At 34.4% G+C, this 26208-nt stretch overlaps 3 protein-coding genes across 4 annotated transcripts; 1 reads left to right on the forward strand and 2 right to left on the reverse strand.

Moving 5' to 3' along the window:
* Nucleotides 1-1594: 1594 nt before the first annotated feature.
* On the forward strand, nt 1595-6807 carry LOC105975332 (T-complex protein 1 subunit eta). The gene is made up of 14 exons (XM_013000516.2): nt 1595-1823; nt 2869-3126; nt 3323-3448; nt 3528-3731; nt 3998-4167; nt 4250-4385; nt 4711-4827; nt 4925-5044; nt 5125-5223; nt 5317-5406; nt 5598-5685; nt 5859-5947; nt 6242-6316; nt 6443-6807. Exons 1-14 carry the CDS (start codon nt 1809-1811, stop codon nt 6521-6523), a joined length of 1668 nt encoding a protein of 555 aa, XP_012855970.2. The 5' UTR covers nt 1595-1808; the 3' UTR covers nt 6524-6807.
* A 788-nt stretch (nt 6808-7595) lies between these two features.
* LUG (transcriptional corepressor LEUNIG) lies at nt 7596-14214 on the reverse strand. Of its 2 annotated transcripts, none has more exons than XM_013000476.2 (19): nt 13908-14214; nt 13491-13597; nt 13009-13106; nt 12790-12899; nt 12156-12629; nt 11972-12060; nt 11722-11800; nt 11551-11626; nt 11346-11395; nt 10776-11084; nt 10486-10680; nt 9695-9943; nt 9470-9605; nt 9263-9372; nt 8979-9128; nt 8690-8845; nt 8481-8597; nt 8190-8396; nt 7596-8093 (listed from the first exon to the last, which is right to left on the reverse strand). In XM_013000476.2, the coding sequence occupies exons 2-19, from the start codon at nt 13520-13522 to the stop codon at nt 7950-7952; spliced, it is 2781 nt and encodes a 926-aa protein (XP_012855930.1). In that variant the 5' UTR covers nt 13523-13597; nt 13908-14214; the 3' UTR covers nt 7596-7949. The 2 variants fall into 2 exon arrangements, with proteins under 2 accessions (XP_012855930.1, XP_088671620.1); XM_088815494.1 differs by having other exon boundaries at nt 13762-13939.
* A 7823-nt stretch (nt 14215-22037) lies between these two features.
* On the reverse strand, nt 22038-24735 carry YUC1 (Flavin-binding monooxygenase family protein). Its single transcript, XM_013000585.2, has 4 exons — nt 23739-24735; nt 23415-23663; nt 23171-23296; nt 22038-22496 (listed from the first exon to the last, which is right to left on the reverse strand). The coding sequence occupies exons 1-4, from the start codon at nt 24405-24407 to the stop codon at nt 22311-22313; spliced, it is 1230 nt and encodes a 409-aa protein (XP_012856039.2). The 5' UTR covers nt 24408-24735; the 3' UTR covers nt 22038-22310.
* Between the last annotated feature and the right edge of the window lie 1473 nt (nt 24736-26208).

Consider the following 26208-nt stretch of genomic DNA (forward strand, 5'->3'; position numbering starts at 1 on the left):
CATTGACCGCTGCGTAAATGACTAGAATTTGTTTTTCAATTGGCAACGGTGTATATTGTGGTTGTTTGAGTATTTCTCTCAGCCTTGCCCCTCTATTGAGTAATGCCTGAGTGGCAGCATCAAGGTCTGAGCCAAATTGAAATTTTATTATAATTATTATTATCATGTATTAAACTAATCATTATTTTTATTTGAAATGATATCTTGTGCGATAAATGCTAGTTACATATAAATACTCAACTTACCATTAAATTGTATTGTGATAACTATTTGATTATTATACTAATTATCACATCAAACTTACGATTAATTACACAAAAAATGCATGAACATCTAAACGGGAAAAAAATACTCAGATTAGTTCAACTAATTCCGCAAACACAGATTTGTGCAAATATACCGTCATATATATCATATTGAATTACTACAAAAATATCAGAGAAATGACTACAAAAATATCGAAGAAATGAAGATCATTAAAAATGAATGTTAGTGCATGACCAAATTAATTATACATAATGATCAAATTAACGTGTACACGGGGATAACGAGTTTGAAAGACCACACATATTAAATATGGAGGTACAAAGCAGTTCAAAGTCCAAACAATAAGGCTTCACTTGTATATGTATGTAGACATGGTTTCGTACCCGTTTTGCCTTAGTCAAGAACCGGCGATCTGGGTTGGCAGGGGTTCAAGAAGTTTGTAAGGCGAGTTGTAAACCGCAATCACAAAATTGTTGTTGCTGGCCATTTGAATAGAATGCACCATAATCGTTGCTGCTCGAACTCCTACGCGAAGTATTGCTACCGGGGCTCATACGGGAAAACTATTGTAAAACGGGATACAATAGTCGGGATTTTTTCTTCAATTATCGAAGGAAAAACTAAGGGTTTAGGAGTGAAAGGGGCTGAAAAATGAAAGAGGCGTATGGCTGGTAAATATTGCATTTCAGGGGCATTATAGTCATTTTGCAAATAATCCCCCATTAAACTGGTTTATCAGCTGTACAAAACATGCTGTTGTTCATCATGGGATTATTAGTTTCAGCCCAATACAACCAACCAAAAGACATACTCAGTATTGTGAATCAACAGTTTAATCCCAATACTACATATCCCATCCATACCTATCTATCCAACCCACCCAACCAAAAGGGCCCCTAGGTAAATTTATTTTAATTAAATAACAAAAGTTTAAATTGTAACCACGAATTAATGATTAGATTTAGGTAAATTTCGAAAAACCCCCTCAACGTAGGCTAAATAGCGGAAACTATATATCCCACCTATCCGTCATAACCAAAATCCCCCTTTTTTTTAACAGAAAACGTGTACAGACTATTATACTTTATGTTAAATAGGTGAAAAATAAAAGAAAATATCTGAAATTTATCTTTATTCCGTTCCCTGGAATAAAAAAATCCGTGAAAAGTCACAATGTAAGGGGTTGGTGTAAGGCGGAAACAAATTTCAGGGATTTTTTGATAATTACGAATAGGTGGAGGTGGTATTTGTAGTTTAATATAATTTTAGGGGGTTTTCATAATTTACCCTTAGATTTAAGTATCATTAACAATATATTTTTAATTTCATAAGAGCGGAATTAAATTTGTTGTGACAATATATTTGAAAAGCATTTCCAACAACCCAAACACGGCCTTAAAGCCAAAAACCAGAAACCACCCTCCCAAAGAAAGGAGTTAAACCCTAGAGAACTTTCCCCCGTTGCACTCTCAGCTTTCTCTCTCTCTCTCTTTGAACTCTCACGAAAAACTCATTTCGCGCAAACAGTAACTGAATCCACAATGTCGTCCATGATGGTAAGCTCGCGATCTTGTCTGAATCTCTCGTGCGTTTTATTGTTTCTTGCAAGCTTTGTCGGAAGAGGATCCATTTTCATTTTCTCGTTGCTTCACACTATACCGCGCCATTGATTGTTGGTTTAGGGTTTCGGATTCTTCCGTGTTCGTTTTCTACTTTTGATTTTATTTTTTATTTTTCTGGATTTGGAGTAGCATGAAGGATTATTTGCCGAGAATGCGATGGCAGCGCAAAGGTTTTGTTTGTAGCAGTAGTTGTTTCTTATTTATTGGTGGTTTTTCTGCAGCGGTAGTAATTGAATTTTCAGGACCAGATTTGGTTTGTGGTTTGGCTAGAATAGAACTTGAGTTGTTACTGTTTTTCTTACTCATACAATCAGAATGTTGGGTGGATTAGGGCAAGATCTACATGCTCGGTTTCTAATTTCACGTCACCCTGGTCGTTATTTTCCTCTTTCGTTGTGTATTTTTTTTCAAACCAAAAATTAGTTGAACTTTAGTATTTTGGAGATTGATGGTTTTATGTGTTTTCTCCCGGTGAAATTACGAATGTTATTGTTGGATTTTGATTCTTCCCGCTTCATTTCTAGAACACGAGGAATAGGAAATATATGTAGTAAATGAGCATATATTGGCATTGTTTGGTCTAACTATTACCTGGGGTTGTGGTGTTGAGATTGTTTTGTGTGGATGTCGCAGTAAACAGATCTTATTGAATAATGTGTAAAAGTTATCAGGTTAGTATTGTGTGTTTTAGCATTTGAACATCTGGTTATTAGGTTTTCTGTGCAAGGAAAATAAATTGTGAAAATTCTTGTTTCTATTTTGCATCCAATATTGCAAGTCTTGAATAGTTGCAGCTAATCTGTGATATATGATGAGATAAAATTATTCGATGGGAAGCTCTCATCTTGTAAATAAACTGTATTTTGATGAAATTTGTTGAAATGTACTATTCTATTGGACTGCGTTTTTTCGCATTTCGTATACTGGTCTTTTCATGGTTTAACTAACTGTATTTGGTGAATCGGTGATCAAACAACAGCAACCCCAGATTATCCTTCTCAAGGAAGGGACTGATACATCACAAGGGAAACCACAACTAATAAGCAACATGAATGCGTGCATGGCTGTGGCTGATGTTGTACGAACGACTCTTGGTCCAAGAGGCATGGACAAGTTGATCCATGATGACAAGGGGACCACCATATCTAATGATGGTGCCACCATAATGAAACTTCTTGACATCATTCATCCTGCTGCAAAGATCCTTGTAGATATTGCAAAGTCCCAAGATTCTGAGGTATCATTACCGTTGTATTCCATTGGTTTTCCTTACTTCGTATTGTGATGTGAAATTCTTGTTAAATTATCTCCTTATGAGGAATTTAACAAATATAGAACTCTTAATCATGAAGTGTAGGACCCGTTTAAATATGAAATACGAACTGCTTGGAAATATTCTAGTTTTATTTCACCGTCTCCATGCTGTTCTTCAGGTTGGTGATGGAACCACTAGCGTAGTTCTGTTTGCTGGAGAATTCCTGAAGGAAGCAAAGCCGTTTATTGAAGATGGGGTTCATCCTCAGAACCTTATTCGGAGTTACCGAACAGCTTCTAATTTGGTAGGCATAGAAGATTAATATTATCTGTTTGAATTTGGACTTGGGTGGTCTCATGCTTTGTCTTATGTTGATTTAATAGGCGATTGCAAAGATTAAAGATTTAGCTGTTAGCATAGAGGGAAAAAGCATGGAAGAAAAGAAGAGTTTACTGGCTAAATGTGCTGCTACAACACTATCCTCTAAGCTCATTGGTGGTGAAAAGGAGTTCTTTGCAACCATGGTGGTAGATGCTGTCATTGCCATTGGAAATGGAGATAGGTTGAACATGATCGGAATCAAGAAGGTATGTAAATCTCATACTTAGTGTTCAATTTTCACCAAAATGTTTAAGAGATGTTATCAATCATGTTTTTCAAGGGCTTGAATGGGATATTCATAAGTGCCTGCTTGAAGCATGATCGTACACGTATCATTGAATATGTAAAACTGTGTTTGGAAGTACGCTGTGTTGCTATTTTAGCTAAATCTGTTCGTTTCATTTCAACTGAATGGATCTATGTATACATACTCTACTCTCGTCTTCTTTTTATGTTAATTATGCCTTTGTAGGTTCCTGGAGGTACCATGAGGGATTCTTTTCTTGTGAATGGTGTGGCCTTCAAAAAGACCTTCTCATATGCCGGTTTTGAGCAACAGCCAAAGAAATTTGTAAATCCCAAGATACTTTTGCTAAACATCGAGTTGGAGCTAAAATCGGAGAAAGAAAACGCTGAGATAAGGTTATAATAGTTTCTTGTTTAATTTGTTATGTCATCGACAAGGTTGCCGCCGAATAAGTTCTGAAAACCTCTTTACATACAGATTGTCAGATCCATTACAATATCAATCAATCGTAGACGCAGAATGGAATATCATTTATGACAAGTTGGATAAATGTGTGGAAAGTGGAGCTAAAATTGTTCTGTCACGACTTGCTATTGGTGATCTGGCTACTCAGGTACTTGTTTTTACCAATTTATTAATTAACATTCATTTATAAAGGTGATAGCTTCATGCTTATATATGTGTGTGTGTGTGTGTATGTGTGTGAATATATATGTGCATATTTGCTAAAGGGGAGTATACACTGTTTGCGTATATTTATTAGTTAAAGAATCATGGGATTGTTATAGCATTGATCAATTTGACCGAGCTGCGTAGTTTGTCACTTTTTTCTTTATTTCATCTTTAACATGAATAATAGGGAAACTGAAAAAATAGTTCATAATTGTGTATGGAAGAAAAGAATGGACGCTGTTATATTTAAATCATTCTTTTTGCAGTATTTTGCAGATCGTGACATATTCTGCGCTGGTCGTGTTACTGAAGAAGATTTGCTGAGGGTTGCAGCGGCTACAGGTGGAACTCTTCAGACCACTGTGAACAACGTAATCGACGAGGTAGTTCTCTTGTTTGTTGTAACCAAGGTCCAATACGACTAAATGTTCTACTATATGAATTCATATTCTGAGTTGTACCGAAAATTCTTTTTGTAAGGTTCTTGGAACTTGTGACCTGTTTGAGGAGAGGCAAGTTGGAAATGAACGATTTAACATATTTAGTGGATGTCCATCTGGTCAGACTGCCACAATTGTTCTTCGTGGAGGAGCAGATCAGGTTTGTATCAATATAGACCCTGTATTTATGGATACATATATTTTGGACTTTGGCTCTAATTTTGTCTTTGATGAATTTAGTTTATTGAGGAGGCTGAGCGAAGTTTACACGATGCAATTATGATTGTTCGAAGAGCTATGAGAAACTCGACTGTAGTTGCAGGTGGCGGTGCTATTGATGTAAGAATTCCCTACTGTCATCCAAACATTGTGCTTATGTGAAGTTGTCCAATACCGTCACCTTTTAAAATAAAAATTATATTGTTTCTGCAGATGGAGATAAGCCGATATTTGAGGCAGCATGCACGTACTATTGCTGGAAAGTCCCAGCTCTTTATAAATGCTTATGCCAAAGCCCTTGAGGTAGATCTTCTGTAAAACCATACGCGTACTTGCGAACTATCAAAATTTCTACGTGGGATCAAAACCAAGAATCTCTCAAAATAGATACTATCTCAAAATATCCATCTTATATTGATACTAGAAATATAATTCGAGGAAGTAGAGTTTCTAGTTAAGCATCCTGTACAAACCTAATACTTGTTTTTTTGTAGGTAATCCCAAGGCAACTGTGTGACAATGCTGGTTTTGACGCGACTGACGTGTTGAACAAACTGAGGCAGAAGCATGCTCTTCCATCTGGTTAGCGTCTTGTACTTGAATATTAATCGCATTCCCAAATTTGCCCTTGCGCTATTTGCTAGGGCAATACTGAAAAGCTCTTGTTGCTATGGAGCCTCTGTACGCATTTGTCATTTGTAGCACATGGTTTGGCTTTATTGATAATTTCATGCCTTTATCGATTTGTAAAACAGGTGAGGGTGCCTCTTATGGTGTGGACATCAACACTGGTGGAATTTCCGATTCCTTTGCCAACTTTGTGTGGGAGCCTGCAGTTGTGAAGGTAAATTTATTCAATCTTTTTACACATTGTTCGGGAACTAGGATTAGGGTTCAAAGAGATATTACATAATCCAGCTCTATTATTACACAATCCAATGAAGGATATCTATCACCTGATACGAAGACTTGTATAATCACAAGATAATTGCATATTACATTATCTTGAACAATGTATGTGATCCTAGTTAATTCAATCAATGTCATCAACATTCCCAAACAAGGCCTTGGTATTCGAAACCTGGTGATTACTTGGTACTATAACTGCTTAACATTATTGTATCTCCCGATTCTGCAGATTAATGCCATAAATGCAGCTACTGAAGCAGCTTGCCTTGTCTTGAGTGTTGATGAAACTGTTAAAAACCCCAAGGTAATATTATTATTATTAGTACACACTTTTGTTTCGATTTCTCGGGATACACTCGAGTTGTAAGTTCATTATGCCCATAATAATTCTATATATACGATTGGCATGTGACTCGTGTAATGAATGCAGTCTGAGAGTGCACAAGGAGATGCTGGTGCTATGGGTGGTGGTAGAGGTAGGGGTCGTGGCCGTGGAATGAGGAGGAGGTAAATTCAGAGATAAGCCCTTTTCAACTTCTCTATGACACTCGATAAATTACTTGTTCCGCATTTTATCTGTTTGGGCTTTAAATCTAAGTTTTGGTAGTTGTATTTTTATTATTTGATGTGTTTGTATTTGCCAATTTTGAACTTTATTACAGCTTTTAGATTGCTATTCACAAACAATTAATTACTGTTAAGTTATTTGGTATTTCGGATTGTAGCAGGTCTGATTTTTGTTTTTTTTCTGATGGATTAATAGCTTAGATGGATGTGGCTTTGATCTTTGTTTTATTTATTTTGTTTTATTTATTTTCGAAGGTATACATACCATGACTTTTGATTGGATTGTGTGCCTTGAATTGGCCTTTAATTAGGCCTGAAATTTTATTTCAAGTTTATTAATAATATCTACAATCAAATTCCAGCCTTAATTCAGGCCAATTTAACCCAATTATAGGCCCATTCAAATTCAATCGGCCCAACTAAGTCCAATTAAATTGTGGCCTTTTCACATAAATTCTTAGTTCAATCCAGCCAATTTCTAGTTCCAATTGAGCCCAAAATTCAGACCAAACATAGCCCACTAGGGCCCAAGTTTAGCCCAATCAAAGGCCCAATATGAAATTTCGTAGGTAGATATTGGCCCAATTGTAGGCCCAACTAGAAAATTTACAGGCATATTTAAGTCCAAATTCAGGCCCAATTGAAACAACTACAGACATATTTCGGCCCTATTAAAGGCCCAAATGAACATTTATAGGCTTATTTAAGGCCCAATTGCAGGCCCAATATGAACAATTACACAAGCATATTTTAGCCCCAAGCCCAATCTAAACAGTTACAGGCATATTTCAGCCCAATTCTAGATCCAATCCAGTCAATTTATAGGCCCAATTTGAAACCCAACTTTAGCCCAATTTAATTTTCACTACAATCAACGCCCATATAAGCCCAATATATTTACTGCATATTCAGATTTTACTCGATGTCTTGCTTTGGAAAATAGTGCATAAATTTCTGCTATTCAGTCGGTCACTACTATTTAAAACCATTTTAAATTTACGACAAAAACGAACTAATTTACGAGTGAACAAAACAACAGTAATGATATCAATACTGGTACAACAAACAACACCCAAGGAGGAAAAACTCCTAATTCAAAAACAGGCATCAACAGTTGAAAAGTTCCGGGTGTTTTTTTCCAGGTTAGAACAAGTCCACATTAACATCGTCCGATAAAAATCCTGCAAATTAGTACAACTTAAACCCAATTAAACAAGTAAAAAAAAATGTCCATCGTAGGGCTACGAAATCGACTCACAACACTAGTAGCAGTTAGTTCCAAGCTCTCTTGATGTTTCAGCGAAACTCGAGACAAATAACACAGAACAGCAAAATATATTTTTTTTTCTTCTTCGTTTTGGGCCTAAAAATCATTTCCATAATTTAACAATTTTATCGTGACTGGCCGAAGCAACCAATCCAGCCACTGTCGATACAGCCAACGAAGCAATCAATCCTTCGTGTGCCGAAAGGGTCATAGTTTTGTTCTCAGTCATGTTCCACAGCTCAAGCGACTGAAAAGAAAATTAAAAAAAAAAAATCAGGAATTCAAGAATGTGACGAGATTTTAGTAACTTCAAAAATAATTGAAAATAAAATTTAAAAATTACCTGATAACAACCAATAACGAGCAACGAAGAATATGTCGGGTGAAAAACGCAAGAATGGAATTTATTTCCATTACAACTAAGCTCGTGCAAACAGTCCCCTTCACTACCAGATCTCATAGTCCATACTCTCACTGAATCCTCACTAACCGATGCCAACAGCTCTCCAGACGGGTCCCAGCAAATAGAAGTAATTGGTTTCGTGTGACCCTATATATATATATACAAAAATCAATACTTGCAAAAGTAAGACAATCAAGATTTATGTTTACAAAAATTTTAAAAAAAATCGACCTTTAACGAATGTCTGCAAGCCTGTGTCTCTGCATCAAGAATCGAGACGACATTCTCTGCAGCAGCTGCGAGGTATCTTCCAAGACGAGGTTGGAATCTCACTTGGGCGGTCCCACCCTACAACAATCGAAGAAAAAAAGTTTAATATACGAGAATGAATATGAGAAAAAAAGATATTTTTTTTTTGTTGTATTTTTATTTTGTTGTACCTTGAAAACTCTGGCGCAGCTCCCGTTATTTATGCTCCAGTATCTTATTTCACCGTCCCCATCACATGAGCAGATGAGGTCATCTTTGTTTGGGTGGAAGTCCAATGACATCACACCAGCAGAATGTCCGGTAAAGGTACGAAGTGAATAGCTAGGCTGCAACAAACGAGACAATATTTAAGGATTAAGTGGCATCCTCAAAAAATATACGAGAATTTCCTAAAGAGTTCAGAAAAAAAGAGAGAACAGAAAAGAGAACGATATTTAATAAAAGCAGTTATCGACTAACATTATCCGCATCCCAGACTCTGACGGTCTTGTCAAAGGATGATGTGGCAAGGCGGGCCATGCTAGGACTGAAACGAACGTCAGTGATAAGAGAAGAGTGTTCCTCGAGCGTAGTCTTCGGCTTCAAACTGTCAGCGTACCACAAAACCGCCTGCATCGTCATTTTTAACAATCCCGTTATTTCAAATAGCTAGCAAAAATATCAACATTCAAAACTTCAAGAAATTTGAGTTTTTTCGTAATTAGCAAAACCGAAAAAAACTCTTTCTCGATTCCTGCACTCACCTTTTTGTCATGTCCGCCACTCGCAAGAAGCTTCCCATCGGGCGAGAAGTGGCAACACGCAACTTTAAACCCACTAGCTCGAACAGAACTTACTTCCGTAAACGTAAACCCTAAGAAGCAAACATTTTTCCGATCAGAAAATAATGACATGTCCAGCATACATGCTCGAGAAAACTGAAAAAAAAAAAAAAAAAAAAATTTATTTACCTTTGCTTACATCCATACACCGGCCGACTGAATCACGAGGGTCAGCATCGTCATGCGATAAAAACGATTCCACATTGTCTTCAACATCGTCCACAAATCGATCCATATCCGCTTGCCCTAGATCTTTATCATCCCACTGTAAGAGATTGATCAAACTAAGTTGTTAAAAAACTCTGTTCACGAAAAAAAAAAAAGGGGGCTAAGAAAGACAAATTGTTCTCTTACCAATTGGTTCGATGGTGATGTAAGAGTACCAGTGTTATCAGCTCCAAACATCATCATCGGTTTTGATGAGCTGGCACCTTGTGGCAAAGCTGGCATTGATGACATCACATCTCCAGGCGTATGTGTCGAAGGTGTCGATGGAGCTGAACTTGGAGAGGGGCCCGCTGTGTTGGCTGTTCCTGAGCTATTAGCGGGGCCCGAAGATGAAACGGGCTGCTTTCTCTTTCTCCCTGTCTGGTTTTTTGAAGCCTTCAAATACACAAAAACACACTCGTAAACTTCGTGTTTGCAAATAGACTTTATTTTTTAGCTTAATAATTGGAAAGATGTAAATTGTCCTCATAATTGGAATTTGGATATGGAAAGTTAGGGTACGGAAGTGATTTAAAATTGAAGCAGCAGCTCCAAAGGTGCTTCTCACATTACCGCTAAAAAGCTGCTTATTTCTAAAAGCTCATAAGCAAAAGCTAGTGTTACAAACATTAAAAAACTGATTATGAGCTAAAAAAAGCTCATTATCAAGTTTATTGATGGTTCTTGCGGACGACCAATTGATGGATATCGTTAATGGCGTTTAATCGAGTCTAAACCTTGGTAATACAATTCCTTACATTAAAGAATTACGAGGGCTATAAGAAATTCCGGCAACTGCACGAGTTTTAGCAAAAGACTCACTTGAAGTACAAGAATCGGATAATTTTTGTTTATACACACAATTAAAAGCAATTGTACAAAGAATCCAAAATAAAAAATCTAAAAAAGTATATAATAATAAGAAAAAAAGGACAGACCTGATCATTTCCTCTATACGAATTCGACATGCTGCCATCACCGGCCACACCACCGGGACCCATAATTTTATCTTGCTGGAGATTATGATTCGAACTCTGTGGCTGCTGACTAGACAGAGCATGATGTTGAAGCTGCTGCTGCGCCTGATTATTGCTCTGCTGCTGTTGCTGCTGCTGCATTTGAGCAAATTTCAACTACCAAAAAGAAAACCCAAAAAAAACAATTAACATCATCAAATTTCCAAGAAAAAAACACACAATTTGGTAATTGATTAGTGGGGAGAAGCAACCTTTATTAACATTTCTGGATCTGCACGAGGCAAGACGCCAGCTTGCAAGGGGGAACCGATATTAGGAACAACATCACCGACAGAATTGGAAAGGCCGTCTTTTCCCATTGACAAGCTTCGATTATTGAAAAGCATTCTTAGTCTCCTGCTCTCTGCGTCGTTTGCCGATGGAGAAGTCAAGCTCTGTTGAGCGAGCATAAGCTGCTGCTGGTGCTGAGGTGTCAGAACTTGTAGTTGATGAAAGGGTTGTGGGGCCTGCATGAACGACTTCGGCTGCTGGAGAAGCCCCGATCGAAGCTGATCGAAACCCTATCAAAATAACGCGCGCAAAAGAAAATTAATAAAATAACCACGATAACGAATTTTACGGGACAACGAAAATCAAGAAACAAGATTCGAATGCGTCTAACTAGTAGTTTTCAAGAATAGGGTTTCCATGGTTTGTTTAAGATCGTGTATCTTTTTCATCACCATGCGGGAATAACACCTCAAAAAGTATCGGGTCGACAGAAATTATCGCAATCAGAAAGGTCGAAGGCGAAAGAAGTGTAAAAAACATAATATACTTACTGTTAGAGGCCATCCTTTCAATGTCAGGTTATTCCCACCTTGATTTGACCCTGAAATATATATGATGAATATTTAATACAACATATACAAGAAATATCAATAAATGAAAAAAACGGACATGACTACAATTTACTTATAGCAATACTCGGTTTTCTTCATCACGACAATGGAAGAATTTATGTGTTTAACGACAATAATTACTTACCAGGAATCCCAATTAGTGATCCTTCGGGACCAGCGGCTCTTGGATTCAGGATCGGGTTCATTTCGGTTTTGATTTCCTGTTAATGAATGTATACATTTACGTATTTCAACGCCACGTGTCTTAGACAAAAATGTAATAGCAAGAGAGAAACAAAAGACGGCAAATACACACCGGTGAAGAGCCTTGAAACTGTTGACTCCGTGCTTGAACTTGCGGAGACATTCCACCAGCTGTACCGTGCAACATTTGTCTGAAATACGAACAAAATTAAGACCAACAAAAAATTGTACATAACCTAAACGAAAACGACTCTTTATTTATTCTTTTTATTTCAAATAAAAATAGTTAAATAAAAGAGGCAACAGAAAAAGAAAAGGAAAAAAAAATCGGGATTTTACAAAAGATATGATATCGAACATACCCAGACGGCTGGCCAGCTGAAGCAGCTGATTTCAAAATCGAAGCATGATTTTGATCCAAAAGCTGGCCCACGTTATCGCCGAATCTTTGCTGAAAGAACAGACGAGACCCAAATATCAGAAATCGAATCTTTACGGTAAAATATCTGCTAGCATTAGGAACTGAATATAAAGTTGCAAATTTACCTTCAAAGCAGCATCGTCCAAAGAATCCCTCTGAACGGGTGGCTTCAAATTCTCTTCATACATCTTTGTCGCTAATGCATTAGCAGTACCGGGATTTTGTCTCATGAGCGGATCATTACCGACAATCCCGTTAGATGAACCGTTGAGAAGGTGTCCACCCTCACGCCTTTGTTGCTGTTGCTGTTGTTGCTGGTGCGCCTGTTGTTGTTGCTGCTGCTGCTGCTGCTGTTGTTGTTGCTGATGTTGTTGTTGCTGATTTTGTTGCTGATTTTGTTGGTGTTGTTGTTGCTGATGCTGTTGTTGCTGTTGTTGTTGCTGCTGATGTTGTTGCTGCTGCTGCTGCTGTTGTTGCTGCTGTTGTTGTTGTCGTAATAAAAGTTGCTGCATTTGTAATTGTTGTTGTTGCTGAGGATGCTGTGATTGTGTCGGCTGCTGTTGTTGTTGTTGTTGTTCCCTTGCCTTCATTAACTGAGTCTGTATATTTTTTTTTCTCGAAATTAGATTTCACGAACCAAATAGCATTAGACAAATCGACTACTAAAATTTTATCGAAATTTGTACGAATAGTGTGTGAAATAGACAGTTTATGTGTATATAGTAAAAAACGGACTTATTTGAAGATTATACACCGAACCTCAATGTAAGAAGCGGCAACTTCAGAGTGCTTCTCGTTCGTTCTCGCAATAAAGATATCCCAAAAAACGGACCACCATTCAAATAGAAAACCACCAGGAGCATCTATAGCTGAAACACACACACAAACACACGCACACAAATTAAAATTAAAATTAAAATTAAAATGGATAAAAAGGAATTAGTAAAAAAATAAGGAAGAAAATATCCTATTACATACCAACGGGATCCGACGAGACTTTCCCTTCGGCTTGAAAAGCCTGAGCAGTGGCCTTTAGATCTCTCTTCACAAGATAATCGTGAATATAGACATCCAACCTAGGCATAAAGTACAATCCAGTTGTCAGCGTAAGATTTAAGCTGTCCAAACGCAATTAATCAATAAAACGATAGACGAAATACGAAACCCTAAAACCAAACTCCATATCCAATTTACACAAATATCTTCAGCCCTCTACATACAGTGAAACCCCTCTTCTTCTTCTTGAAAACCACACACACACAAAAGGGCTAATCCACACACACACACACACACACACAAAACCCTAAAATCCCAAAGAACTAACCAAGATTGAACATACTTTTTTCAAGAAACAGCAGACCCAGAAATCGAAAACTTAATACAAACAACATTAACTAATGCCGTAAGAAAATATTAAAAAAAAAAAAAAAAAAGTTAGCAGCAGAGAAAAGAAGGGTTACATTTTATCAGCTTCCCAGTTGGTCTGAGACATGTTTGCACTCCAAAAGCGCAGAACACAATCGTCAGATCTTCGAGATAAAATATCTCCTTCTACTTCATCCACCCCCTGAAATTTATTTTATTACATCATTAAACCCAAATAAACATAGCAATTAATTAATTAATAAATAAATAAATAAATACAGTGCACCAATTGGGTTCCGAGACAAAGACCCAGAAATCTCGAAACCAAAATAAAATAAACAAAAATCATGAACAGAAGGAACTAACTTATGAAAACTCAATACAGGGTAAAACAATACTGCAGACGAGTAACGAATTAAGACACGTTTATTTATTTTTATTTTTAATTATTACACCATGAACATTTTTTTTGAACACCATTGAAAGTGCAGATAACCATAGATTAAGATTACCTAGAACCCATAAAAGAAAAAGGGAACAAAACAAAATCTGTAATTCTTTTCGAGAATTCCCTTTTAATCCTTTTCTTTTTTTTTTCCTATTTAATTTTTTTTGGGAAAGAAAGGTAGAGCAGTATTTGTTTTGCAGAGAACTAAAGAAATTCTCTTTACTTCTGATTAGCTTTGTTGGTGGATTGAAGGAGGGGGGGGTGGGGGGTGGGGTGTAGCAGATATCATAATGGCTCTCAGAATGAAATTTACATTTAAGTCCTTCTCATTTGGTCAAATTTACTGTTTAAGTCCTTTTCCGATGTTAAATGACGAATATAGCCCTGTTTCACAGCCACGAGTAGTGTCTGAGTAACGGGGGTAGAAACGTCAATTGACTGAATCTTTTCCTTTCAAAAGCGGGGACTTACATTTTGCTTTATTTATGATACAGTCCTCTAAGTTTTGAATATTTGCACTGCTTTTGATGGTTTCCAGATTATCTTAATTTCATTTTTTAGCCCTTGAAGCCGAGGGGTCTAGGTAGGGGGTGGTGAGCTTGTGAAATGACGCTATTACCCTTGGTCCTGAGAGGTCAAAATACGTGGGACTAGGAAAAAGGTTGTCTTTTGTTACTTGTGTCTAGTTTTTTTTTTTTAATTAGGTAGGATTAATGAATGGTAGCGTCTTATGAAAGTAAATATTAAATAAATAAATAAAACTTAAAAAGATCAATGTTTTTATATTTTTTTAATTAATAAAGAAAAAACTCGCAATCAAAGCTATATATAAGTGCAGTAGATAAACTTCTAGGGTCGTATAGTAATTTACCTGGAAGCCGTCGATAAAATAATTCTAACTTGATCGTTTGATCTCGGTTTTTTTTTTTTTTTTTTTGCACTAATTCGATATATTTAATTTACATATATCATCATATCTATATGATATGAGAGAGATAATTGGTGCTTCTATTTTCCTCCCGCGTCAATGTAGAATATTTATTACTATTTTCTAGTTTATTAGGTTTGACAATATTGACTAGAAATTTCAGTGAAAGGCATATTACAATTATTATTTTGATTTTTTATTTTTTTTAATAAATTGTATTTACACTCAGGAAAATTGTAAGAAAAAAATATGAATTTTACAAGGATGTTTGTAACAATTTAAAGGGTTCTCTATAAGAGTTTGAATTCATTATAATTATATCAAACTTCAAAAATATTTGCGGTAAGAATAGAAAAAGGAAAAAAAATTATAAATATAGATATTTTGCAAACTAAAATATAGAAAAATGTGTAGTTTACTAGTTTGTCTTAACTAAGGGGTTAATTGAAATCATCGTTCAGTTAAACATTTATAAATTAATACACTGAGGAGATTAACAAAATTCTATTGATTTAGTGAAATATTAAATTATTGAATTAATATTGCAACACGATGTCACCTAATCGTGACCGTGAAAAATTATTAATTAAATAAAATTATTAATTTATCGAGATTTTAATAAATTATAAAAAAGAGCTGCTTTATTGACCAAAATGTTATCTATTTGGCGATTGTTAGCATTAGTTGAGATTGTCCCAATCTTATTATGAATTAGGTTTTATACCAATCAGCATAAGGAAGCACATGCAATAACAAAATTACATTAAAATTATATTATTGTCTCGTAGTCTAATTATATATTGTATTTATCGCCTATAATTAGTTAAAAATATATATATATATTTGCTATTTTAAAAAAATAACAAATAATTTATGTGAATATAATAATGCCTCACAAGTTGCATGAATATTGGGATTCTTGATTTCTTAATCATTTCCACATAATTTCCTAAACCAATAGGAAGTTGATAGGAGAAAAGACATCAGAATTACATTGATATAATTAAAGACATGACTTATTCAACGGGTTAATTAGTTAGGATAAAATAGTTAATTACTGCTTAAAGTCTAATTATGATTAGACAAGTTGTTCTAGAAAAAAAAAAAGTTTAAATACACCTTTTCATTTATTAATTTACTAATGATTTAATAGAGGACCAATTTGCATTGAACATACTTTGGACACGGTCCACCGTCGTAAAAATTAGAGCGGAATTTTCGAATTTTATTAATTTTGATATAAAAATTAAATCAGTTTTGGAACAATATTATATTCTTGAGTAAACTGCAAATACTATCCCTGTGTTATCTCGAAATAGCAAAAACCCCCCTGTGATAAATAAACTAGCAAAAACCCCCCTGTGAAATTTAGTCAAAGGCAGAATCCCCCTAGCTGATTTTTTAGACTTGAAATGACAAAATTGTCCCTCAAAATGTATTTATATATATACATATTATATTTATATTTATTCTTTTTAATTTATTTGTTTAGAAATTAAAAAAATAGTAAACAACTAAATTGATTATTTTTTAAACAAAATAATTAAAATATATATAAAATATAAGAATTTATTAATTGCAAGACTCCAGGGGTATTTGTGTCTTTTTATATCAAGCCAACCCTCAAATAGTTCCATAGGGGGGTTTTTGCTATTTAAATAATTTCACAGGGGAGGTTTTTGCTAGTTTATTTATCACAGAGGGGGTTTTTGCTATTTCAAGATTACACAGGGGTAGTTTTTGCAGTTTACTCTTATATTCTTCGTATTGATTTCCAGTTTTTATAAACTTTCTTAAATAGGAATCCAGCCAAATACACCCGAGATTTCGATTTTAATTTTTTTAAATAATTTCACCGAGTGGGCTTGGTGCTATTTTCGGCCGCCTCGAACGAAGATCGAGTTGTTGGGCTAAATTCATGATTAATTCAGTTTGGACTCAAAATCGCAACTATTTAATTTGCTTTAGTAGATCGAAAAATAGCTACTAATTAAGATAAGTTTGTTATTTGGCAAAAGCACAAACCGACATAATTTTTCAATGTTCCATTTTTTTGAATTTTAAATTATACTTGGAAGTCAAAATTACTATTAGTCAATCAATTTACGAAACAATGGGCCGGTAACCTATAAAACGGGCCACGAATTACTAGTTCGGGCCCATATTGAAATAGCTTCATCTAAATCATATTGGGTTTATTAATGGGCTTTCTTTCATTCATTTTCTTTTTTTAAGGCCCTTAAAATTAAAACTTGGGTCAGAAAAAAAAAATTAAATAATAAAAAAAATTAAAGAATAAAGCAAAAAAGAAACGAATGTGTATTGTTTGAAAAGGAGGTGACAATCCTAGGAGTTGTCTCTCTTCCAAATGACAGAGGTATATTATTATTATTATGTAATAAAATTACAAAAAAATATATATATATATATCTATCCTCTTGTGGGGGTGCAGATCGTAAAGCAACATGGCACTGAACTTATAACAGGTGAAAAATAAGTGGACCCAAAAACCATGCATATATATATATATATATATATATATATATATATATATATATATATAGGGTAAAATTCATTTTGCACCCCTGTACTATGATAAATATATCGTTTACCCCCCTGAAGTATTGAAAACATCAAATACCCCCCTGCTGTTAGTTTTTTTCTTCTAATTTCGTTAGTCAAACCCTTTGACCGACTATTGCAAAGAAATGTTGGCTTTTTTTTTTAACGAAAATACCCCAAAAAATTTCTATATATAGATTTCAGGGCTTTTAGTTTTCATTTTTTGTGGGTTTTGTGCCGTTAGTTTTCCTATATATAGAAATTTTTGGGGTATTTTCATTAAAAAAAAGCCAACATTTCTTTGCAATAGTCGGTCAAAGTGTTTGACTAACGGAATTAGAAGAAAAAAACTAACGGCAGGGGGGTGTTTGATGTTTTCAATACTTCAGGGGGGTAAACGATATATTTATCATAGTACAGGGGTGCAAAATGAATTTTACCCTATATATATATATATATATATATATATATATATATGTAATGTACGTACATATATAGGTACATGACATAAAATAAAATGGAATTTGAAGGCTAACTAGCTGGCGTTTCTTGTGGGCCTAACCCTAATATAAAATCATGTATTATATCAAGAACACAGGAAGATCGAAGAAGAATTAACAAGACGACGAAAAAAAGAGAGTAGATAATAGAAACAAAATTAAATGATTATTTATTAATTTATTTAATAAAAGAAAAATGGAGATTAATGAAAATATATATAAGAAGATAGATATATACGTAACTAATAACGATTTGTCGTCTGAAGAAAGCATGCATGGCAAAAACGGAATGCATGCAACGCAGCCTATAGCAGCTACCTACCTTCATTCTCTGGCTTTTCGTTTTCATGCTTACACGTGAATATATATCCTTCTCTTTCATTCCCTTTCAATATTTGTTTCCGATTGTAATAAAATTGGCTAGGGCTCCACCTCATCTTTAATTTTTTTATATTATTTTTTTTTTAATAAATTCAAGTCCATTACAATAGGAAGTAAGGGAAGGGGGATTCGAACCCTACTTCCTCTTGATCTGAGTCACGAGACTCGTGATCGGGCTCAACTCATTTAATTTGCACTTGGAAAAAATTGGGTCAACACAAATTCGATATAATCGCGGACGCATTTTAAATCGAAATAAACTCTGCTTCAGATATATGATTTGTCGAGTACAATTTATTTACATGCGAATTCATTTCTATAAAAAAAAAAATGGTCCAATGCACTAAATTTTATTATTTTCTATTGTTGGATTTGAAAATTAATGAAATTTGAATATTAATTAAATAAAGAAAAAAGCATGCAATTTTATTATTATTATTTATATATATATATATCCGTGCGTGGAGACAGAGGAAGAAGAAGAAATGGTGAGAGGGGTCTGTGTGGGGGTGTGTCAGAACTCAGAAGAGAGATGTAATAGAGAGAGAAAGAGATGTAAGAGAGAGAGAGTGACGTAATTTTCCCCGTAAAGCGTGCTTTGGAAGCGTGTCATCCGAGTTTTCCACATTCAATACACCCCCTCTCAGTACCAGTCTCAGTTTCCTTCCCACCTTCCCCCAACCCCCTTTCTCTCTCCTCTTTCTCTCTCCTCATTTATATATCTACTAATCTACCAAATCAAATTTAAAAAATAATAATTTGTAAATACAATTTTTTTCTTTCAAAATATCTTAAAAATTCAATTAATCTTTATTTTTTTAATTATTAATTTAGGAAAAAATAAATTATTTTTGAAAAAATAAATAATAATTAATTAATGAATTGTTAGGGTGGGGTGGGGTTGTGAGAAGGGTGGTACAATCGAGTGTCAGAGGCCCATCATTGTCTCAATAATCAGCGTGACACACTAATACATATACATACATACTGCCACTATCACTCCTCTTCCACATATTTATATTCATTTTTTTATTTTTGAAAAATAAAATATTGAACCGCCAAACATGGTACTACTATATATTTAGTGTTTATTGCATTCCACACCCCTATGTTGACTCTAATTGTTACAATTTATCCATATGTTTTAAATTTATTCTTTTGGACAAACTAAATCCCTTCACAACTTACTATTTAGGATGTTATAAGCAAAGACAATAGGGATTTTTTGGTAATATCGATAGATAGAATTTCTTTCAACAATCTCATGAGTAGTTAAGGTGCATATGCAATTAAGAGCGCGTGAAGTGCACGCGAAGTGCAGTTTAAGCGCACGTATCTTCCACGCGCCGTTCCTTTTATTCTATTTCATTTAATTATTAGGTGATGCTATCATTTAATAATTTCTTTCTCCTATATTTGATTATTCACCGTACCTTATATGGCACAAATTTGAATATATCATTTTCATATGTCGATACGTTGCCAGCATACCAATGCATTTATCATGTACGTTTGACAACTACTCGAAAGCCAACACTTTTTTATGACCTATTGGCTATATCGATATGTTGCCAGCATACTATGTATTTATCACGTGTGTCAATAACTGAAAGTCAATAATTATTTGAACCACTTATCGTTTATGTCAGGTAAATCCAAATATATTTTTATTCGTTATATCATTCGCCACCGATATCTTGTCAACATACCAATATATTTATCACATCTGTCAACAACTCGAACGCCAATATTTTTTTGAACCGCTTGTCTCTTATTCAAGACAAATCAAAATATTTATCCTTATTCGTTTATCATTCGCTACCGATATCTTGCCAGCACACCAATGTATTTATCACATATGTCAACAACTCGAACGCCAATATTTTTTTGAACCGCTTGTCTCTTATTCAAGACAAATCAAAATATTTATCCTTATTCGTTTATCATTCGCTACCGATATCTTGCCAGCACACCAATGTATTTATCACATATATCAACAACTCGAACGCCAATATTTTCTGAACCGCTTATCGCTTATCCAAGAAGAATCTGAATATTTATATATTCGTTTTATCATTCGCTACCGACATACCAAGATATTTATCATGTTTGTCATCATCTCAAAAGTCAAAAATTTATTGAATCGCTTGTCGTTTACCTAAAGAGTTTAACGACTAACTGTCATATATATATAATTAACTTTTTTATTTTATTTTTCCAAATTAATTAGTATGTCCGTACGTACGTCTTCAATAACTATTAGAATTTCATGATATTTGGAATATACGAACTTTACCTCATCTATTCCCGATTAAACTCGAATTTTATCATCGCTTATACACATTCGAAACAAATGTTAAAACTTACTAATCAACCTAAAGCTAAGGGATTGAGGTTCCTTAATGAAGATAAATCCATATTTATCTATAATATAAATTAAAGGAGTTAAGATACAAACTAGCTTTCATTGACACATGTTGATAGTACAAAGAATGAGGAAATTAAAAAATATATACTTAATTGATTTTCTTTCTGGATTTATGGACTAAGATTAAATAAAAAAGGTTAAAAGGGGGTAAACTGCAACATGAGCCAAAAATGTCATCTTCCATCATAAACCTGACAAAGATACGTTTTGAATTATGTAGATCTTTCTCTGTAGTTGGTGGGGATAATTTAATATATACGTTAAATACTTCAATTTTTTTGGCTCATGACAAATCATATTATTATTATTTTTTGAATATTCATATTAATAAATTTTATTTTTTATTAAAAAAAATAATAAAAAAAAAGAAAAATTAGGATTGGAATGGTGGTGGTGATGTAATCGTGTAGCAATGATTAAATCAGAAAAAGCAAATTCAATAGATTCTCTCTTTTGCGTGTAAAAAACGTACCCGTTAACTGAAATAACTAATGTGTTAAGAAGAAAAAAATTGAGTGCCAAAAATAGCACTGTAAAAGTCGCGTTCACTGTAGAGAACCTCTACCCCGCTTTTGGCAATGGCTAATGTTTTTATATACACACACGCGACTTTGGAAAAACACGCCTTTTTAAACTACGTACAGTCTGATTATTTATTTTTGCTAAAATCGGATTTTTCTTTTTTCCTTTTTTTTTTTTTTTTTTCTGGAGGAGATGACCATTTCCCACATTACCTGCTACAACTATAGTTTTAATTACACAATTTTATTTTTTTTTCATATTATATAAGTATCCATTGTACGGAAAATATGCAATTATTTATATATATATTTCAATTTTTGCATTAAATAATGTGCAAAGTTCTCTGAAGTTGACAATTCTCTTTGTCCTTGAGATTAGCAATTACGTTGGAGTATTATGAATTTTGGACAATTGTTTTGATTTGGACCTACTATGCAGTGGTATATTATTTAATTTATTATAATAATTTGGACTTACTATTATAATTAAATTTATTAGTAATTTATTTAAATTCCAGGAGCAATATTAACATTCATACAAATGTGATAATATAAACCCACTCTACAAAAGATTATATAAATTTAATTGTTATAAAATGAAATCGATCGTTAAATAAATGAAGCAATTAACAAACTAAAAATTTAGAAAAAAAAAAATTAAAAATAAAGAAACGTGTAAGTATAATTAGATGGTTGAAAAATAAGAGATTGTTGATGAAAGGATTTTACACAATTTGGTTTGAATTTTGAATTTTTTATAATTAGCGAAATTAATAGAGAAAAAAAATAATTAAAAATTATTAATTAGAATAAATTATTATTAATCGCATGAAATTCTGACTAAGTAAGAAGGGTGACACTGAACAATAAAACATGAAGAGAAGAAGACAGAATATATTTTAAACATTTATTTACATTAATAAAAGAAAAATACATCCAAACTCAACCTAGGAAATAAAAAATAAATAAATAAAAAAGAAAACAGACTCGAAATACAAAACTGGTTTGATTTACAACTGAAAACCCCCCCACCTAAAAAAAAAAAAAAAAAAAAAAAAACTGACTGGTTCTGCCTAAAAGCGTTGTTCACTCTAACACGTTTTCTCTATTTTTATTATTTATTATTATTTCAGTATCTTTTTCTCTGTTATGGGAATCTTTTGTTGATCATCGTCCATTGTTGAGAAATGTCTCTGGCAATATTAACAGCGTCCGCTGATGTACCGAGCAGCCCTCTTCTGGTGAACCCCACCGCATACAATCCCTTCTCTCCCTTCCAACCATTAGGGAATGGTGATTTCGGCATTCCATCTTTAGTGAAAAAATCACTTCCCTGTAATTAAATATAATAATAATAATATTAGACCACATTTTAATTTTTTAATACAAATTGAAACTAAAAAAAAAATAATTTAATTATATTTTTTTAATTTATGGAAAAGGTGAAAGTAAAAAAAAAAAAAAATTGGTTATACCAAGAAAATAAAGAACAATAATGTGTGACACACAGACATTTAATTTAATTTACTACTGGTTTTAATTGCATATCATCATTATTCATTAGTTCAAAGCAGCAGCAGCAGCTACTACTACTATATAATAGTAGCTATATTTTTTTTTAAGGTGGTAATAAAAGACAAAGTAGTTGAGCCCTCTAATTTAACATCATTTAATTTTTTTCTAGATTGCCTCTCGAGATCATAAATAAATTAAAAGGAAAAATCATTTATTTATTTATATAAAAAAAAGATTAATTAGAGAAAGAGAATATTTGATGAAAGTAACAGATGAGAAAATGGAAACAAAAATAAAATTTTTAAACACTGGGAAGATGATCCAAACAAAAGCCGTCAGATTTCCTCTTTTCTCTGTAACAGTGTAAGAAAAAACGTTTTGTAGCCCACTGCATGTGTAAGACAACCGATTGCGATATGTGATTGTCAATTATTTAATTAATTCATTAAATTAAATAAATATTATTAATTATAAGAAGATAAATGTATGTACCTTGAGCCAAGTGGGCACATTGCTCTTGTACCCGGTTGCCAGAATTATAGAGTCGAATTCTTTTTCTTGACCATCCATGAATTTTGCCCCATTCTTTGTTATTTCCTTCACTCCTGCTTCCACCACCTGCGCCATTTCATTTAATTATTATTTATTTAATTAATTACTATATATATATTAATAATTAAAATATTTACACGTGTTTGTTATGTGGATTTAATTATTGAATTAATTAATTTGTTACCTTAATTTTGCCGGCTTTGATTTGGGAAAGGGCGCCAACATCAAGAACCGGCGATTTTCCGGTGGCGTTCTTGAGTTCGATGGGGCCGGTTTTAGGGCGGCGGATACCTAAAAGTTCGGTTTTTCCGAGGTTGAAATTGGCCACCGTGAGAAGAAACTTGTCGACTAGGTTTAACGGCAGCCATTTTAGTAGCATCATCGCTAGCGAAAAAGTTGAAATACCGAACATCTCCCTAGGCAATATATGCACCTGCAATTAATTAAAATTAATTAATTTTCTCTAATTAAAAATATTGTAAAACAAAAGGTGGTGAAAAATACATACAGAGTTTCTGACGACGATGTGGGGGCTAGCATTATATCTGCAGAGATCCAAACTAACTTCCATACCCGAATTCCCACACCCGATAACCAGGACCCGTTGCTTCGCGAATTCGGATCCGGATCTGTACACATTCGTATGCAAAACGGGTCCTTTGAATTTCTCAATCCCTTGAATCTCGGGCATCACCGGCTCCGCGTTTTCTCCGGTGGCCACGATCAGCCACCTCGAGCAGTACTGCACTGAGTCCTCCTCCTGTGTGTGAGTGTGAGTGTCCACCCTCCACAGCCCCGCCGCGTCGTCGTACTCCGCCGCCGTGACGGAATGCCGGAACTTGGGGTGGATGGAGAAGCGGTCGGCGTAGGACTCCATGTAAGAGATGAACTGGTGCTTGGTCGGATACTTGGGGAAGCTGTCGGGGAAATTCATGTAGGGGAGCTCGCAGAATTGGCGGGGGAGGTGGAGTTTGAGGCGGTCGTAGGTTCTGTTCTGCCAGAGAGAAGCTATGCAGTCGCTCCTCTCGAGTATGACGGAGCCGACGCCGTTCTGGTGGAGGCAGGCGGCTGTTGCGAGGCCGGAGGGGCCGGCGCCGACGATTATGGGGCCGTGCACGAACACGCAGTTTCTGCTCTGCTCTCTTTTTTTGTTGTCATGAAAAGAAGGAGAACCCATTATAGAAAACTGAGCTAGGTTTTGGGGTTCTAGAGAGAGAAACAAACTAGCAGTACAGTACTAGTACTGGGAAAAGTAGAGAGAGAAAGTACTGTGTTGGGTTTGCCTGAGAAAGCGTGGAGGAGAAGAGCGGCATTTATATAAACAGATGAGTACTGAAGGGGAAGAAGGAGGCAAACGGTAGTGCTGTTTGGTGAGGAAATTAGGAGAATCTAACCTCTCCAAACGTTGTTTTTTTCTGGATTTCAATGCGTAAGAGAGAGAGAGAGATCTAGAGAGAGAAGATCTAGAGAGAGAGAGAAAACAATAATGTAGTAACAGAGAGTGTAACAGGGTTTTTTGGTGTAAGAGGTTTTAATGGAGGCGTGAAGGTTAAGGAAAGGATTGCTATTATTTATTATTTTTTATTTTTTATTTATTATTATTATTATTATTTATTTATTATTTAGTATTATTATTGTGTGTGTAAAATGAAATGTTTTTGTTTCTCAAGGCTGTTTGTATCTTTTCTGTGTTGTGCAGAAATAAGAGGGTGTTTATTGGCAATTTAATTTTCAGGGTGGAAGAGATGAGAGAGAGAGAGAGAGAGAGAGAGATCATATGAGTATCTGATTTGCCGAAGAGTTTCTATGTGCTTAAATAGTGTTAAAAGAGTGGGAAAGATATTACCACTTATCCCACTCGCTTTTTTGCTCTACCGCTTCTCACGCGCATCTACTATATAATATATATACAATTTCAATAAAAGAAATATGACTTGATTACTAATTTTATAGTAGATAATTGGGTTAGTTAGACGTTCGGTTGACAAAATACGTTTCGAATAACGGTTAAGGTGTTATGAAGTTTTAGCGTTTTCGCATTAAAGATCTTCGATTTTGTTTTTTGACATGTGTTCGTTCGTTATTGGTTTATCGGTAAAGAAAATTGTAATCTTCTGGAGTTTTGCTGTCTTTGTCGTTTTTTAATTAAGCAGAAAAGTAGTTTTTTGACGTGTAGCGCACGTCATGTAGAATTTTTGAAGTTACCAATTACGCACTACACGAAAATATATATCGGATGATTGGGCGATATTCATTTTGTCGTTTGTTAATTAAAATGTATAAAAGTATATTTTGAATTATAGCACGTTTTGATGGAGTTTTGCGCGTCGTTTTTCAATAAAATCAAAAGTGGTTTTTTAATTTTTAGCACACGTCACATGTTCGAACAAAATCATTAAAAGAGCATGTTCGTCGTTTGTCAATTAATTTTGTTTTTAGCAACTATTTTGGAGTTTGGTCTTTGTCGTTTTGCAATTAATAAGTGGAAAAATAGGTTTTTAATCTTTAGCGCACGTCGTCATATATCCTTACCAAATCTTTGAAGCGACTAATTACTACTCGGAAATATCGAAAATATCATTGGAGTAGCCTAGTGTTTTGAACAACAAAGCTGGTGTGATTTACATGCATCTCTCGTGCGATTTGCGTGCTTTGAGAGATCGCCCTAAATATGCAAGTGGTGTTAGTTTTTAATCGAATCAAATTAATAAGTATCTTGAATGTATATATTAGGAAGATAAGTTGCACAACAATTTCAATCCCAATCAAAAATTGAGTGCACCACCAATATATCTTTGATGGTTATAGAATCTTGCTAAGCTTACTCGAAAATATATAAGAAATCCTTCGTTATTGGATATACAACTTGCTAACTTTATAAAAGATAATTCGGATAATTTAGATGTTCGGTTGACATAATACGTTATTGGACCTTTTGATTAACGGTCAAGGTCTTACGAAGTTTTAACATTTTTAAC

Source organism: Erythranthe guttata, chromosome 1, assembly GCF_056151865.1.
Source record: "Erythranthe guttata isolate IM_541 chromosome 1, IM_541, whole genome shotgun sequence".
Taxonomy (NCBI): domain Eukaryota; kingdom Viridiplantae; phylum Streptophyta; class Magnoliopsida; order Lamiales; family Phrymaceae; genus Erythranthe; species Erythranthe guttata.